Source organism: Electrona antarctica, assembly GCF_951216825.1.
Source record: "Electrona antarctica genome assembly, chromosome: 11".
Taxonomy (NCBI): domain Eukaryota; kingdom Metazoa; phylum Chordata; class Actinopteri; order Myctophiformes; family Myctophidae; genus Electrona; species Electrona antarctica.
Window position 1 is genome coordinate 25,298,926 of NC_136792.1, and position 17,500 is coordinate 25,316,425.

At 41.6% G+C, this 17,500-nt stretch overlaps 1 protein-coding gene across 1 annotated transcript in view; it reads left to right on the forward strand.

Annotated features, from left to right (window-relative positions):
- nek3 (NIMA related kinase 3) overlaps positions 1-17,403 on the forward strand; it is a 42,254-nt gene extending 24,851 nt beyond the window's left edge. Inside the window, exons 8-13 of the mRNA XM_079515089.1 lie at positions 12,147-12,347; positions 12,856-12,979; positions 13,488-13,631; positions 14,342-14,470; positions 15,491-15,608; positions 16,957-17,403. Coding sequence (XP_079371215.1) covers positions 12,147-12,347; positions 12,856-12,979; positions 13,488-13,631; positions 14,342-14,470; positions 15,491-15,608; positions 16,957-17,023 — 783 coding nt within the window. The 3' untranslated portion in view covers positions 17,024-17,403. The remainder of the gene's footprint in view (positions 1-12,146; positions 12,348-12,855; positions 12,980-13,487; positions 13,632-14,341; positions 14,471-15,490; positions 15,609-16,956) is intronic.
- Positions 17,404-17,500: the final 97 nt, after the last annotated feature.

Below are 17,500 nucleotides of genomic sequence, written 5' to 3' on the forward strand. Positions count from 1 at the left end.
GCGTAGAATATCTCCAGATCCTCCACGTCAACAAGAACTTAACTCACCCATCGCCTATTAGACTGAAAAATCTTGTCCACTGGCTCTCATTGCCTGAAGCAAAAATGCACCAATAACACCGGGAATGGCACCACTTTGTGGAATCTCTCCTTAAACAGGTCTGTGGATTATAACCTTATTTTCCTTAATATAGCATGAAGTGAGTCGCGATGTCCAGGCAAAGTCCTTCTTTTATTCAATCAAGGCATATCCCATAGTTACATCAAGTTACAAGCAGCAAGTCATCTTTCCATACAGCATTCTCAGGCCAGGCCAAGCCTGTCCTCCGTTCTCCCCACTCCAAACCAACCAACCTAACCCCCCAACCCTTCTGTGTCCCATCTCTTTATACCAAAATAACATGCAGTGGGTGTCACCTTGTGTGTGTGTGTGTGTGTGTGTGTGTGTGTGTGTGTGTGTGTGTGTGTGTGTGTGTGTGTGTGTGTGTGTGTGTGTGTGTGTGTGTGTGTATATATAATAAAATGCCTAGAGTCAAACTGTAGCCTCCTGTAGTAATAAAAGATGTTGAAACAGACCCCAAAGATAACCTAGGTATTTGTACAGCTGCCGTAAGCCGACCCTAAAGATAATAACAGCAAAGATCACTTTGACTGCCTGTGACTTCAGTTGATATGCAAATAGACTTCAGTTTAAGGCACTTTGTTAAGACACTGGAGAAATGGCTTACAGAAATTAAAGTTATATGTACAATTGTGACTAACCATGTAGGTATGCATATATTATGATTCATAATACACCACACGTACAAATAGACACTTCTATATAGTCATGAATTCATCATAAAGGAGGTAAAAAGGGAAAAGAAACATATACAGTGAGGGGAAAAAAAGAGTCTTGCTCAAGGACACTTGGACACTAAAGGTGGCCTTACACTAGCCGATTCTTTTCAATCTGAAATCTGATAGCACCACACACTACAGGATAATCGGAGCGGGGCAGAGCAAATATCAAACATGCTTGATGTTGATCGGGTCGATCCCGATCGCGCCCCGAGCAGATCGATTGAGTCGGGCACCCCCCGAGCGTCAAAAAATGCCCGATTATCGGCTAGTGTAAGGCCACCTTAACTCTGGGGGAGCCCACAGGGATGGAACCGGGAACCTTGCGGCTAGTGAGTACTAGAGAGATACAACTGAGGCCGACTAAAGGCCTGTTCATAGTCCAGTTTTCGGTGAAGAGGTGACCACCAAAACGGTGGTTAGTAAAAACAGAGAGATGTGTTGTGTGAGCGCTGACCACCGTGGCTCAGTGACATCATGTTGTAGTTTTAGTAAAAACAGAGAGATGTGTTGTGTGAGCGCTGACCACCGTGGCTCAGTGACGTCATGTTGTAGTTTTAGTAAAAACAGAGAGATGTGTTGTGTGAGCGTTGACCACCGTGGCTCAGTGACATCATGTTGTAGTTTTAGTAAAACAGAGAGATGTGTTGTGTGAGCGCTGACCACCGTGGCTCAGTGACATCATGTTGTAGTTTTAGTAAAAACAGAGAGATGTGTTGTGTGAGCGCTGACCACCGTGGCTCAGTGACATCATGTTGTAGTTTTAGTAAAACAGAGAGATGTGTTGTGTGAGCGCTGACCACCGTGGCTCAGTGACGTCATGTTGTAGTTTTAGTAAAACAGAGAGATGTGTTGTGTGAGCGCTGACCACCGTGGCTCAGTGACGTCATGTTGTAGTTTTAGTAAAACAGAGAGATGTGTTGTGTGAGCGCTGACCACCGTGGCTCAGTGACGTCATGTTGTAGTTTTAGTAAAACAGAGAGATGTGTTGTGTGAGCGCTGACCACCGTGGCTCAGTGACGTCATGTTGTAGTTTTAGTAAAACAGAGAGATGTGTTGTGTGAGCGCTGACCACCGTGGCTCAGTGACATCATGTTGTAGTTTTAGTAAAACAGAGAGATGTGTTGTGTGAGCGCTGACCACCGTGGCTCAGTGACATCATGTTGTAGTTTTAGTAAAACAGAGAGATGTGTTGTGTGAGCGCTGACCACCGTGGCTCAGTGACGTCATGTTGTAGTTTTAGTAAAACAGAGAGATGTGTTGTGTGAGCGCTGACCACCGTGGCTCAGTGACATCATGTTGTAGTTTTAGTAAAACAGAGAGATGTGTTGTGTGAGCGCTGACCACCGTGGCTCAGTGATGTCATGTTGTAGTTTTCGGTGGTCACCTCTTCAACGGAAACTGGACTATAAATATACCTTTAAGGTCTGATCTATAGCCTAGCATCACTAGCACTGAGCCTTCTAGCATCACTAGCACTGAGCCTTCTAGCATCACTAGCACTGAGCCCAGACTCTGAGTCTTCTAGCACTGAGCCTTCTAGCATCACTAGCACTGAGCCCAGACTCTGAGTCTTCTAGCATCACTAGCACTGAGCCTTCTAGCATCACTAGCACTGAGCCCAGACTCTGAGTCTTCTAGCATCACTAGCACTGAGCCTTCTAGCATCACTAGCACTGAGCCCAGACTCTGAGCCTTCTAGCATCACTAGCACTGAGCCTTCTAGCATCACTAGCACTGAGCCCAGACTCTGAGTCTTCTAGCATCACTAGCACTGAGCCTTCTAGCATCACTAGCACTGAGCCCAGACTCTGAGTCTGTTCCTCTGATAAACTCCTTCTATTGTTCCTCTGTTGTTTACTTAATAAAACCTCTTATTTTAGACCTGATTTGTGTGGTTTTGGTGAATATTAAACCAGTTGTGGTCATTGTGTGGATATGTGGCCTCGTCATCTGCCTCTGTCCTGCATTGACACCTCTGACTCATTAGATCATGTGTCCATGAACATTACTGCTGCCAGTCGATAAGCTACACCTCCGACTCATTCCATGTGTCCATACATGGATATTATATTGTTAGTGAATTTCTCTCGTATCTGTCATAAATATTCAAATGTTCTTCCTCCTGTGGAAGTGAACAAAGAGCCTCTGAAAATGTTTCAGTTACATTTCTTTATTATCTCCTTCTTGGTGATAATACAGTGTCAAAGCACGCCAACATGGAAATGCAGTATCAGTATCTATCTCACATGACTGCTGCTGCAGAGGAGCAGGCAGACACCTGACTGCTGCTGCAGAGAGGAGCAGGCAGACACATGACTGCTGCTGCAGAGAGGAGCAGGCAGACACACGGCTCTCCAACGCTGCTCGATGAAGTTTACATGACCGTAAAATGCATCCTGTCTGTTAGTTTAATGTTATGGGGAATATATTTATTTTTAGCCAATCTAAAAAGTACCACAAAATATCTGTACCATTTCTGATTGGGTGGGCAGCATTTTTAGAGAAATGTAAACCTACCTGAACACTGTTTACTATTAGTGCTGTTAACTGACAGAGTGCTGAATGATGGAGACTGTTGGTCGAAGAAGGAGAAGATAGATACATACATGGATAAACTGATATGATGATAGCATAGTTTTCTATGTGTGGCAGGATGGACGTGCAATGACACGGCCCATATCCCACCCTTGTTGGTGGATGGATCAGTATCACAGCCATCCTCCGCCCACTAGGTTGATTGGTAGCGTTATAAGGAAGCGTGTCTTCTGTTTTCCATCAGCTGTGTTTCTTTAGCCTCGGGGCTACTTGACTCTCTCACTCTTCGGGAGTTCAGCGTTGGTGTGCGTTGAAGCTTCACCACGCCACCCAGGTATGTGGTCGGTCATTCCCATTTGCAACATATTTCATTTTAGGGCCAGCACTACACCTGCTGCTTTGCTGGAGTTTGTTTATGGACATCTACACAAACCTCCCCTCCCTCCACACCTTCCTCTCCGCTCTCAGCTCACCAACACCTGGTGGCTGTGAAGAGGAGTCGTCTGTCTAATGGTTGGTCTGAACCTGGAGTTAGCTAAACTGTGTTCTTTATTATTTGGTTTGGGTTACTTGGTTTAGTTGTGACTTTGAGGCTCACAGGTCGACACCTATCCCTGCCATATGCTAAGGGGAAGAATATACTGCTTTTTATTCCACTATTGGGTTCTGGTCTGTGCATTATATCATGTGGCTAGACCCTTTTTATCTGTTGAATGCATCTTCTCATTGTTTTATTGAATAACGAACTGTCTTAATATATATCCTCCAATCGTCCTCGATGTTATTGATTGTGTGCCATAATTGCTGCTGAGTCCTGATTGATTAAATTAATAAACCTTTTGTAATTTTGGTACATATGTCTCTGCCTGCCTTTATAATTGTTAAAACAAATCTGTGTTGAGGAGTCATTAAGTGCTCTGGGTGTTCAATGTTATATCTTAGTAAATATCTCTTGGGGCGCAACTCCCCTCGTGGGAATTAGACCGTTCCTCACCCAGGAATCAGCCCAGCTCCTAATCCAGACAACAGTCTTGTCAAAACTCGACTATTGTAACTCCCTCCTTACTGGCCTACCGGCATGTGCACTTAAGCCTCTCCAACTGATCCAAAATGCCGCAGCTCGCTTGGTCTTCAACCAGCCAAAATTCTCTCATGTCAATTTCAATTCAATTCAAAGGAGCTTTATTGGCATGAGAAAACGTACATTTACATTGCCAAAGTGGAACAAGACAATCAAAACAGAACAATGTGTATTTACAAATAAATATTGGATATAAATAGGAATTAAATAAAGGTGTAAACAGAGTTGTGTTATATTAGCACTTTGGGTAATACTATCTTGTGAAACTATAAAGCATTTTCTGTCAGAGTTATACAATATACATCCATATAGAATACGTTAGTTTTATACTTTTGATAAACAGTGTACACATATGGTTTGTATTCCTTAAGGTGCTTGTATTCCATTTGACATCCTTCTGTCACAGCAGCTCACAAATCTTGCTGCTGTGTTTGCACATTGTTGTACTTCACCCAACAGATATGGGAAATATCTGTCTCTGTCTCCCCCCTGCTCCGCTCTGCTAGAATCTTTGACCTCTGGGTCCTTCACCTTTAACCCCCAGAGAGGTGCAAAATTCACATGCGTTCGTTTACATGATTATTCCCATAAATGGACCAGAACTTCAGTAATAACACACAGAGAGATTTACAATTTCAGTCAATTAGTTTTATGCCCTACTTCTAGTTACAATTATGCTTGAGCCTAATCATAATATATGAATCCTATACAATCATACTATAACGAACAGAGACAGATGTTACCAACATTGATTACCGCAGAGCTCATAATGAATTATCAGCTCCGGACTCATCATCATAGACACGATGAGTGAAGTTTACAACAATAGCCAGAGATATTTATCTCTCTGCAGTGATGTTTCATTGTCCAATCAAAGGTTTTCTTCAGATGGTCTGATCCATCATCCGTCATCCTCCTTCGCGTGTTCACTTTTCCTCCGGACTCTGCTCCCAATGCATCTCATCCTGCAAGCCCATTGTTTACATTTGTCCGGTGGTTGCGGTGACGATGACCTGTGAGGGAACTCGCCTGTGTCTCTGTTCTACTGAGAGAGATAGTGTGTGTGTGCGTGCGTGCACGTGTGTGCACGCGCTGAGAGGATGACGCTGGAGCGGGCCTGTGTGTTTACCTAGGACTGATTCACCATTCACGTGATTTTAACTTGTGTGAGAGTCATGTGCCACATTTAAGACTAAATATAATTTTCTCCTATATTTACCTATTCACTCAATATATAAGGTAATAATTCCATAATAGCTTTAGTGGTACAGATATATATATCCATTAGGTGCATATACTGATTTTCCAGGAATAATTCCTTACCAGACCCTCTTTACATCTCAATTTAACGAGATGTACCAATATTAGGAATTTCACCAACATTGGGGAATGTCTCTGTACTGTACTTTTTCTTTTCAAACTGTATCGGGACTTTACCGGCCGTCAAAGGCATTGTAAACACCCTCTTTGAGAGTTTAGCTTTAGACTAGGCAGATTTATTGATTACACAGGGGTTTCCCCTGCAGTGAACTTTGAGCACCTTACTACCCGCACACAAATACTTATCTCTTGCCATTTGTTATATCCACACAGCTTTGGCCTATGACCTTGGCGTTGTAGTGCTGCACCGCCATTGATTTTCTTAATAACCACATCAATTAATACAGAAATAAACGTTTAACATTTAAAGGTAACCTCATTAAAAAGTAACTTCATTAAATAGCGTGTTGCATGATTGATGTAATATGGGTTGTATGGTTCCCCAAAAACTAGTATTACTTTCTATTAGTGTTATGTGACAAAACTAGTACTACTTTCTGTTAGTGTTATTTGACAAAACTAGTATTACTTTATTTGAAATTATAAAGAACATTATAGTTTAGTGCTACAAAAATTGGTAAAGCCTCGTAAAATGCACCCACAAAACTGTGTTACTGCATATATTGATAACACAGAATTGGCCATTGCTGCCCATGGGATTAACTTGAATTTCAATATATCATACTTATATTTTCCTTAAATGTGTTCATTTACTGTTTAATCCAGTGCAATGCTGCCACATTTTCAAATGTTTCCATAAAAAGGGTAAGAGCAATATTTGACTTTCACATTCTCACGTCGGTTTTTTTTATGCTTGTAGTCACGTGATGAGAAGATGCCCATGTACTCCTTTTTGCTGGAAAACGAAGAAGCAGACACAAATGTTCATTCATTGTCTTTTTTGAGGCCCCCATACCCCCAAGTTCTTTCAGTGACAAAAATAGTCTCTTGGCTCCTTGCGCATGGTGGCTGGCTGAGAGTTGATGATTCAGCCTTTTGATGTGAACATGTGAATGAGAAATATTCCCTATACCACCGTTTATTCAATTTAGACTCGGCAGGTTCACTAAAAAATGTACCTTGAACTTCGTGGGTGTATTTGTGTGAAAGATCTATACTATCGTACAAACATTGCTGATACCAGGCTCATCTGGCCTGTCAGACTTCAACTGAATATATAGGTTATTCCCTAATGGGTTAATATCGATAAAATGCATACCTTGAGATGATTAGGCCTGTCTGAATTCAATTCCTCACGCCTCCCCTGATTTGACTGTGGACACTTTTATAAACAAATTTGGTAGATTGTTGGTGCATCCTAAGAGGCCTTCATATTGCCTGTGCTCTATATATATCTTACATTTACCTATATCCTTACTTAAGTATTCTTATTGAAGTTTGGATGCAACCCTAGTGTTGCCTATACATGGTTAATTAGCCTATATATAAACATTCCGGCCGTATGAGAGCTTGTAGATCTGCTATTTTTCTTTACACTTATTTTAAATATATATATTTTAGAACGTGAAATGAGGCCTTCTACATGGGAAGTCCTTCTACTTTTGAATAAATGTATATTGGCTAATATTTGGAATTCTGAAAACAGTTGCGTGTAGAGCAACCAATGTGTTAACTGGAAAATCATGAAAGAGTTCCTCTACCATGTTAATTTTATGATACACATTTGGCCTATGGGTGGAATATTATCTAGTGTCTACATTAGTCCATGGCCCCTTGAAATTAATGCCTGGATATAGGATAATTAGATTGCTTTTGAAATATAATAATATAGATATATATATAATATGTGACCGATTCCAGTGGTTTGATAAACAAGGGGGCCATGGTCATTTTTTTACATAATGTAAGCTTTCATATGATGAAAAAATGAAGAAGATATGACCATCTGAAACTTGTTGAACTGGAAACCCCAAAGCAGAGAATTTCCCCTGCAAAGATTCCAAAGATGTTAGCACCTCTGGGCCCCAGGAATGGGTGTGACAATAGATACTTGTCTCCACCCCTAATGGCTTGCATAATCACTCCCCCACCCACTAACCACTCCCCCACTAGGCTAGCTGTCAGTGAACACTTAGTAGGCAGTGTGCTAAAGTACATGTTTTACTTAAGTTAAAGTATCAATATTGCAATATAGAAATATAGGACTGACGTTGTTTAGTGTATGTTTTGTAATAATACAATCTAAAAAGTAACTAGTAGGCTAACTGAGTTTTCAAATAAATACATAAATACAGGAGTAAAACTATTTGCAGCCTTGTAGTTTTAGACCCATGCTTTTAATTGCTAAATTTAAAAATGCTGTATGTTTACGTTACATTATTATTAATATGTACAAAGGTACCTTTTTTACCCCTAAATGCATGGCTTAAATCAGCCGTGCACTGATGTGAAAGAGTTAAAATCTTTTCAACAGAAAGTCAGGGGAAAAAATACCTTAGACGTTTGTTATGATCCTTTCCACGTTTTAAGAAGATCACACCAGGATTTGTATTACATTTGAGCTGTTCTTCTAACAACAACAATGTCATGGATTGAACAAATTATATAAAAGACGGATTTCACCGCGATGCGCGACCACGCGCAGCATCCAACGGTAATAAAGTTACAAAGATTTAAACACAGTGCTAAACCACACATAGCTACACATGTTCACTGATATAAAGGGCAAAATAATGGATTACAAGTAACTAAAACAATCTCGTCAGAACGCACAGCTGTGTGTAGTGTGGAGACCAGGGGCGGCAGGTTCCTATAACGGCAGTGGGTGCCCCCCGCCCCCACCAATTTATTACCAATCTCGTACACCATTGCTCACGAAAGCAAGATCCTTGACCCAATTACAGCCACTGCATCTTACCTTTTAATTAAAGTAAAAGTAGTCTGAGGAAAAGGAACAGTTCTGTTCCCCGGACATTGTTTTGGGATATTTTGGCTGAGATAGCTCTGCTTGTCAAGTCTCAAGTCATGGCTCTTTACAGACGGGCCGACGGTACACAGACAGCAGCCTCTCCGCTGACTGTTAGTGTTGTGTTGCTGCAGGAGACGGAGTGTGAATGAACCGTGCGGTCACTGGAACAAAGCCACCGTATTAGCATTTGAATACCTGTTCTGTGAACACCGTAAAGGTGTGTGCCTACGTGACAAAATGACCAGGGGGAGGGGATCTTCAGCCTTAATCTCAGTGGGTGCTATTTGGCTTATTATTTTTTCAGTGGATGCCCAAGCCCTCAGGCACTCCCAAAGTTGACGCCGCTGGTGGAGACCACAAACACAAAACTGGCAGCGACTTTTTTTTCTTCAGTGGACGACGACGGGTAATCACTTAATTTATACTTTTATTACAAGATCCAACAGCATCATATCAAGTTAACAATAATGATGTTGTTGTGTTTAAAATGTCACAGAAACACTGCAACTAATCTGGGCGGCTTGAGCTGGAGAACAAAGAGCCAATCGAAACGACTCTATGTAAATACGTGTAGGAATGTTCACACCCCCAAAATGCGCAAATAAACTGTAAATACAGAGACATTTTTGCAATGTAATTTCAACGATTTAATGACACTAAAACGACTTTCTGATGGAATAAAAATATTCTTTAACATTCCAACTGTGTTAATGTGGCAAAAAACGAAAACCACCAAAAAAAAAAAAAAAGCTATTTTGGTATATTGTGGAGTTTCATTAGAGCCGACTTGTGGTTTAAAATACTGGAAGGGGTCACATATGATCAGTACCCGGTGTTGAATTTCCTTATTTACTATGGGTCTTTTCATGTCGAAACAAATGGCTCCGGGAATTGAACAGCTTAAAGCAAACTTCACACCTAAATGATTGTAGTATTTAGTTATTCACTTAATTTATGAGTGTTTGGGAAGGGTGAAACCTTTGTTAAGCCCCTTTTTTAGTGTCTTCTCCACCTGAAACAAGATCATTATACACCTGAAACAAGACCATTAATTATTGTCAGCCAATTTTTCTAGAGAGCCTTTTGCAATACTAAATTGTTGGTTGGAAACAAACAGTTCATTTGTTATCATGTAGTCCCCTGTCTGCGGAGGGAGAGTTCAAATGAAATGAAATTAAATGAAATCTATATTTACCCAGGGTATCTGGGCTAAGCTCAAGAACTTGTTTCCAGCCAGGCCCTGCTCATAGAACACATTTCATCGTAGTGGTTGATGCCTTGTTCAAGGGCATTTCAGCGGTGGTAATTTTAACGTGTCGGACGGCTGATTCGAACTGGGAACCTTCCGGTATCTAGACCGCGCCGCTATCCGTTCGGCCACCTTTAACACCTATCGGCCAAAGGTCAAGTCTTCCTCTCGTCCTTTGGCAATCCTGTAGTTTCTCCTGTCTTTTTCCTGTAGAGAGATCAAACTTATTATATTTTGTCATAGATCTATAGACCTTGTGCCGGTTACTCGGAACCTTTTTTCAACCTAATTTTACAGGTGCAACCTGGGCACCAAATGTTATTAAAACAATATAACCATTCTACCCCATCTCAGAGGGAGGGAGGGACAGACAGACAGACAGACAGACAGACAGACAGACAGACAGACAGACAGACAGACAGACAGACAGGGGCCCCTGTTATGCTGTTTACTTAGGAAGCCGAAATGGGGAATATTCAAACCATGTACACACACCTCATGTGACCGTTATAGCGAGAGAGAGAGAGAGAGAGATAGAGAAAGAGGTCGGGAGGGAGAACAGAGAGAGAGTGGTGGGAGAGAGAGGGGGAGGTGCACCACTCCGGTCACAGATGTGTGTTTTTTTTAGCTTAACCAATTGAAATTAATTGAAATTTAAATATCCATTATTTGTGACCAGTGGCGCCCTGGTTACAAACTACCCTATCTTAGAGACTTTCCTTATAGGTAAAAACACTGTTCTATAACAGTGAAAGGACTTTTCCATGGCTCGTCTATAGGATCTTAGACTGTTGATCAGACCGAATGATCCTATCAGCCATATCCAAATCTACCTGATTTGAATAACCTATCACATGATTAGGGTTTCATACATATATACATACATCATATATATATATATATATATATATATATATATATATATACGTATACACCAAAAGCTTCCTCAGCGAAACTTTTCTGTCCTTATGCCTCTTATTCAAAACTTATACTCTTTAGTTACTATTACTTTTACTTTACTCTTTAGTTGTCTCCACCAGGCCGAAGGCATGGGGAGAGAGTATGTTTTGCACTCCGTCCGTGTGTGTGTGCGTCCGTCCGTCCTTCCTTCCTTCCTTCCGTCCGTCTGTTACCAGCTAATCTCCGGCACCGTTGGCCCGATCCATGCCAAACTTTGCACACACACTCTCTGGATGCCAACGACGAACCTCTGCCCCAAATATTCCTCAACGGCCTGTTATAGCGCCACCATGAGGCCGATTTAGGCAAAACACATTTCTGTAGATTACTCGTACACATTTTATCCATACATCACACAATTCGGTATACACTATCTCCATAGTCATGTGATCAACACGGATCTGCACCATTTCCCATCTTCCTTCCTGATTGGCTAAGATTCGCTTCCAAAGCTCACATGATTGGTCCGTTTCGAACAAAATGCCACAAATCATTGTGGCACAAATCAATTTCCGTGAAATTATACACGCACATTTCCACTAGGCTGAGGACTACATGACACAATTTCTTTTCCAAACCAGCCTCATGGTGGCGCTATAACAGGGCAATTCCTGTTTTTACCTATAACTGCATCGATCTGTGTACAACTTTGTATGCGCACTCCCTAGAGGCCATGGAAAAACATTTTCCCTGCATCCCTCCACATCTGCCGGTTATAGCGCCACCATGAGGCCGATTTCTGCAAAACACATTGTTTATATTAGTCGCACAGATTTCATCCAAATCTCATGCAAATCGGTATACATGATCTCTGTAGTTATGTGATCAAGACGAGTCTGTTTGATTTCTCAGATTCTACACTGATTGGCTAAGATTGCCTTCCAAAGTCTTCAGGAGTGGCCCGTTTTGTACAAAATGCTGCACATGTCCTGCTCATCCAGAATTCTATCCTCAGAGATGCTATGAGTGATCTGGCTCTGCATTTCCTCAACAAAATGAAGAAAATTGTTTAACATGTTTATATCACTCCTAAACATTTTGCCAAACATCACACACACTCCTATCCTCCTGGTGGAGACCTGTGCCCAGAAGGGCACTTTTTCTAGTTTTCTATTTTTTTGTCTTTTCCCCAAAGATCTGGCTTGCTCACCCAGTCCAGTTTGTGTGTGTGTGTGTGTGTGTGTGCGCGCGTGTGTGCGTATGTGCGTGTGTGTGTGCGTGCGCGTGCAGTTCCAGGCGTCCAGCTGGAAGAGTCTTATTCTGAAGGTGTGCAGGGGGGCCTACCCTCCCCTCCCCAGCCACCTGCCCTACGAGCTGCACTATCTGCTCAAACAAATGTTCAAAACCAACCCCAAGGACCGGCCGTCCCTCAGCACCATCCTCACCTCTCACCGGATAGCCAGGCTCCTGCGTGCACATCTGCCTTCCCAGGTAATAATGATCTCCCCCCTCTCTAAAATGGCATTCCTGGCAGAACAGTGGCACCATGTGGACAGGGGAATTAACTACATCAAGTGAGCCAAACATTATAGTTGAACATAGTCAATTCAACCACATAAACCATAGTGTTCCAATTCATAATGGGCGGAAATAGACAAACTTTTGGTGAAAAATAGGCGATCGACCACAAGAGAAGAGTTTCTCCACTCACTCACTAAACCACTCACTCACTAAACCAATAATTTCTGTGCAACGCTCTCACCAGCACACCTGTTCATCATGACGTGTAGCCCAAATGGAGAGTTTGAACTCTGCACTTGGCTTATGGGGTTATATGAGGGATGAGAGGGGGGGTTACACAACAGTCCCAGCTGTGGTGAGCCCATGTGGGGGCTGACCCCGGACAAGCCCCTGTTGGCTGTTGGTTCAGGTGGTCTGTGTGAACTGACGTGATGTTTTTCTCCATTCCACCACGTTCGCTTTGATCCCTCCTCCGCAGGCGACTGAGGCATGGCCGTCGGGACGGGGCCGTCGGCGGTCGGGCGGATGGAGCAGAGAAGAGGGAGCGAGGGTGGTGGCTTTTCTGGCACAGAAGAGCTTAATAAACACGTCCTCGTCTGGAGGTGAGCTAGCAATGTCCCACAGATAAGACACTGCTTTTAATGCACTGGATGGAAATGGGAAAACACCTCGGTGCAGTCTAGGACATTTCTCTTACTCGAGTTAAACATTTACAGTAATTTATGAGGTTATAAAATGTCACCCCCCCCTGAAGCCCTCAATTTAAACAATATAATAATGTTCCTGTTTTTTAGGGTTTTTTGCAGCTGCATTAAATTAAACAACATTACAATAGTTATTACAATTACAACAACATAATTAACAAGTAGTAAAGTAATGCAAATCACATTGTGTTACTTATTTAAGTTTGTGAATGTAATGGTGTATATTATGCAGCCCTGTTATGGACTGACGTCTTGTTCAATGTATGTTGTGTTCTGCTCAATGCATGCTGAGGAGGAGGTAGGGCGGTAGGCTGTGCCCCCGCCCCCCATGGTCAAGCATAGTTACAGTAAAGTCAATAAAATAAAAATAATGAATGATAACATCGTATCATTTCTTCTTCCCCAGACATAGAGGCACATTGTGAGAGCGAGGAGCCCGGCAGCGCTCGGAAGCAGTGGTCGGCCGTCCCCTCAGATACAGCGCTACGGGCACTGGGTGATGCCAGTCTCTTGTCTGACAGCGTGCCATCTACCAGACAAACACACACAGGTTCTACTTACCTGGCAGTTACACTGTCGTCTGTCCTACATTCTGATGTGTGCCTGCACCTGATCTGCCACAAATCACCTCTTGGAAGGAATTGCATCCAAATTTTGGTGATGACTTGTGTAACCCGGTTGAGCTGGGTTGTAGAGATTGTGCAGTTCCACCCCATAGAATGGGGACATTTGGATGCAATTCCTTTCCATCAAATGAGGCGATTCATTGTAGATCGGATGGTGCCTGAGCAAAACTATTCCACCAGAATCCACTGGATTTCTAAAGCTTGTTGGACAAACATTATGTTGTAGCCAGGTCACAATGTTTATGGATATTATATTTTCACCTATAATGACGTGCTTGACTACATGAACCCCAGCGTCCTCATTCGGGCATGTCATAGTAGGTGGACATGTGGCGAACTTTGGCGAATTACATGCACAGAGCTTGTAGGTCACCTATTATCAGCAAAGAAGTTTGTTGTAGAGCGGGAAAAGGAGGGTTTTGCTGGTTATTATTAATAAAAGTTAACATTGTGTAATGTTATACAGTATGAAATGTAACAATCTATTACTGCAGTTCAAAAGACTATAGACTATATAATATAAAGCTGAGACTCTCCTCTTTCCTAAGCAATGCTTTTCAGGCACATCCAAGCGACTTTGGTAGTACTGGTCGCAAATAAAATATTGTATTTTGGACTGTTTAAATGTTGTCAGGGAAGCAACAGGATGCCAGACAGAGGAGACAGTGGGACAAGGATCCGCCAGCTCGTCTTCTGAGTCTACTGGAGAAGGTCCAGCTTAGCTCAGCCTTCAGAACCTACTCCATCCACAGAGAAGAAGGAGGTCAGTGGTCCATGGAACATGCAATAATAGTGTGACAGAGACAATTGAACTTTTCTGGATTTCATAGATTGACCTACTTTTCAATTTCAACATGGCATCCCTATTTTGGGCATGTTATTATAGCTGAAAAGCTTCAGAAGCTTTCTGAAATTTCCCCAAATTGTCAGAAATATTCTAAAATGGCAAGAATAGCAGATCCACAAGCTGACGACAAGAGTCACGAATCTCACGATGTAGTAGGGTTGAAGTGTTTAACATGCAACACAATTTTGCTTTGCAGTAATGTAAGTGAAAGTTCAAAAGTAGCTCATGATAAAAGAATAAATCGAACATACCGTACGTAGAAGCCTGACACAGGAAATAAATCCTGTTTAAAAAAGAAATTATAAATAAATTACAAAAGAAAATGTTGCTATAATGTTTACTATACAGCAACAACTACACCAAAAGGTGTTCCTGGATTGAAAGTTACAATAACGTATAGGTGTTACACTACTGTTTGTAGTGTTCCCAGAAAACTCCAAAGTATTTAAGTTTAGGATAAGCACGCACGAACGAATGCTTTTGACCATCAGTCATTGTTGCATTCACATAAGATAAGTTAAATACCTTTGGAGCATACGCCGAAGTATTTGCGGCTTTGATCCATGAAAGTCTGCTTGAAAACACTCCAATGATTTGTTATTGAGCCGACAAAAAAGCCACTTCCTTGAGCCGGGTCTTACTCAAAGAGCAAAGTCAGCTAAGATACACCCTACAACACCCTCGTTCACTTTGCATTGGACTCAGTTTCTCAGAAGCCCTTGCAAGCTGGCGGTTGGTTGATTTCCGCTACCAAGATACTGGTTCTGTTCAGAATTTATTGTCTCCCGTCTTTCCACAAAATAATAGAAAATGCTTGATAGTAGGCTCAATAACAACACGGCTAGATAAGCCTGATCGATAAGGTGCTCGTTATCAATAACAATTAACGAGCTCCATCCCTAATCATCAGTATGTATCTGCTGTATCCCCCCCCAGGTGACAACCCTCTGGTGGGGCCTCTGTCCCTGCCATGCGTTGACCAGACCGATGGGCCTGAGGAGGAAGTGTCCCTAGATGAGGACAGGCTGGAGCCACGCTCCGATGACGAGGACACGTAAGCATTTATTTACAACTCACAGCTCATTGAACCCATGAAGACCTGAGGCCCATTCTACAAATGCCTTCTAAATCATTAGTTCTCAAACTTTTCTTTTCGTGCCTAAATTGATATACATTATAAGGCTGCAGACCCCCATCTGAAAATGTTTTGTGCCACTGCCTTCAAGAGAAGGATTGTGTTAAACACATTCAAAATGATTCAAAACGCTTTCAGAAACACTTTCAAGATTCTTAAAAATTAGCAGATGAAGCTCCCTGTGAGCTTGCCTTGTAGATCTGCTATGTTTAAATAGCCAATGTTTAAATAGCCAACCGCAAGCACTATGTGTCTTTTTTATACTATGGACTATGTCCACTCTTGTTTGAGTATGGACCTTATTTTGACATTTATTTACTTATTTAATTATATGTTGATTTCCTTATGTATTATGGCATGACTTTGATATTATTCCCTGTATTGTTGCAATTGGTGACTTTCAATAATATACTAGGGATGTTCTACAGAAGTACTGCACCTTAAGTCACATGACTGGGTTCTTCACAGTTGCTATCTGATGAATGATTACTATATACAATTTGATTGGTTGTCTAAACCTACTGTTGTGTATTTAATGAATGTCAGCCTATTCTCAAACTATGCCTGAAGAAGGCCGAAACGTTGCTACGACTCTTAACAAAATAAACTTCTTGTGTGCGGGTCTCTCCTCCTTCCTTAATAAATAGCCAATGCTAAAATCTAAAATTACGGTTTTAATGGGTTACGCATAGCTTGTCTTTCCGTTGAATGGAATTGTGATAATACGCAGAAAATAGTCTTACTTATCTGAGAAAGTGAGACTGAACTAATATTCTTTGATGAGTAAGAATTTGTGTAACTTAATTTGTAGTCCATGAAGTCTGTAGTCTCTGTACTACAAACATTTAACATATACAGTTCATCTCTTCTTTTCTCTAATCATGTCGATAACCAATAATTCTAATCATGTTCTTGTTGTTTTTTTTGTTTTGTTTTGTTCTTGTTTTAGATACTGCAATTATGTCTTCTGGATGTTCTATATCTCTTATACAATGTTTCATTTTTGATTTACATAGGTAGAGGCCTCGTATAAGCCCCTTGGGCTTTTTTGCCTCAGCCTAGCACTTTACCCCTCTTCAACACTGTTCACTGTGTTATTTTTTATATTGTGCTGAATAAATAAATACAAATACAAATACAATACAGTAATACAATATTTAATATAATATGATTTTTCTTTTAAAGGGGTGGGGGGAATTACCACCTGCTGCAGTTAGGAAATAGCAGTGGTCAATATTGCCAACAACTAACAACCTTCTCTTCACAGGGACTTTGAGGATGAATGTCCTTGTGACTGGATAGAGGAACTCCACAACATATCTCTGGAACACTGATGGATGCATGGAGGGTCCACGTGGATCTATTCTACACTGATGGACGGAAAGAGATACGTAAAGATAATGTACAACAAACCGGTCATTATTGCAAAAAGAAACCCTGACAGGGTGAAACAGGACCAATGCATTATGTCACTTATTACAATACTTGACTACGGTAAATGTTCGCCACCAAAATTGTCTGTTCTCTGTCAGACACTACAATCCCTTAGTATGCCAATATCGGTTTGATATTTCTTTCTTCTTTTTTGTGTGTGTTGTGTTTTTGATAATCATATTAATGCACCAACAGTGCAGTGAAAATGCTGTCCTGCAGTGCTTGTTGATTATTACTTGGATCGTTTCAACCGGCACTCAATACAATAAAAACTACCTAGTGATCGTATCAGGATGTTTGTGTACATGCTCCACGCCCCTCATATTACACTGAAACAGCTGCTGTGAGGCGTTCCGGTTGCCTGGATAGTGGGTAAT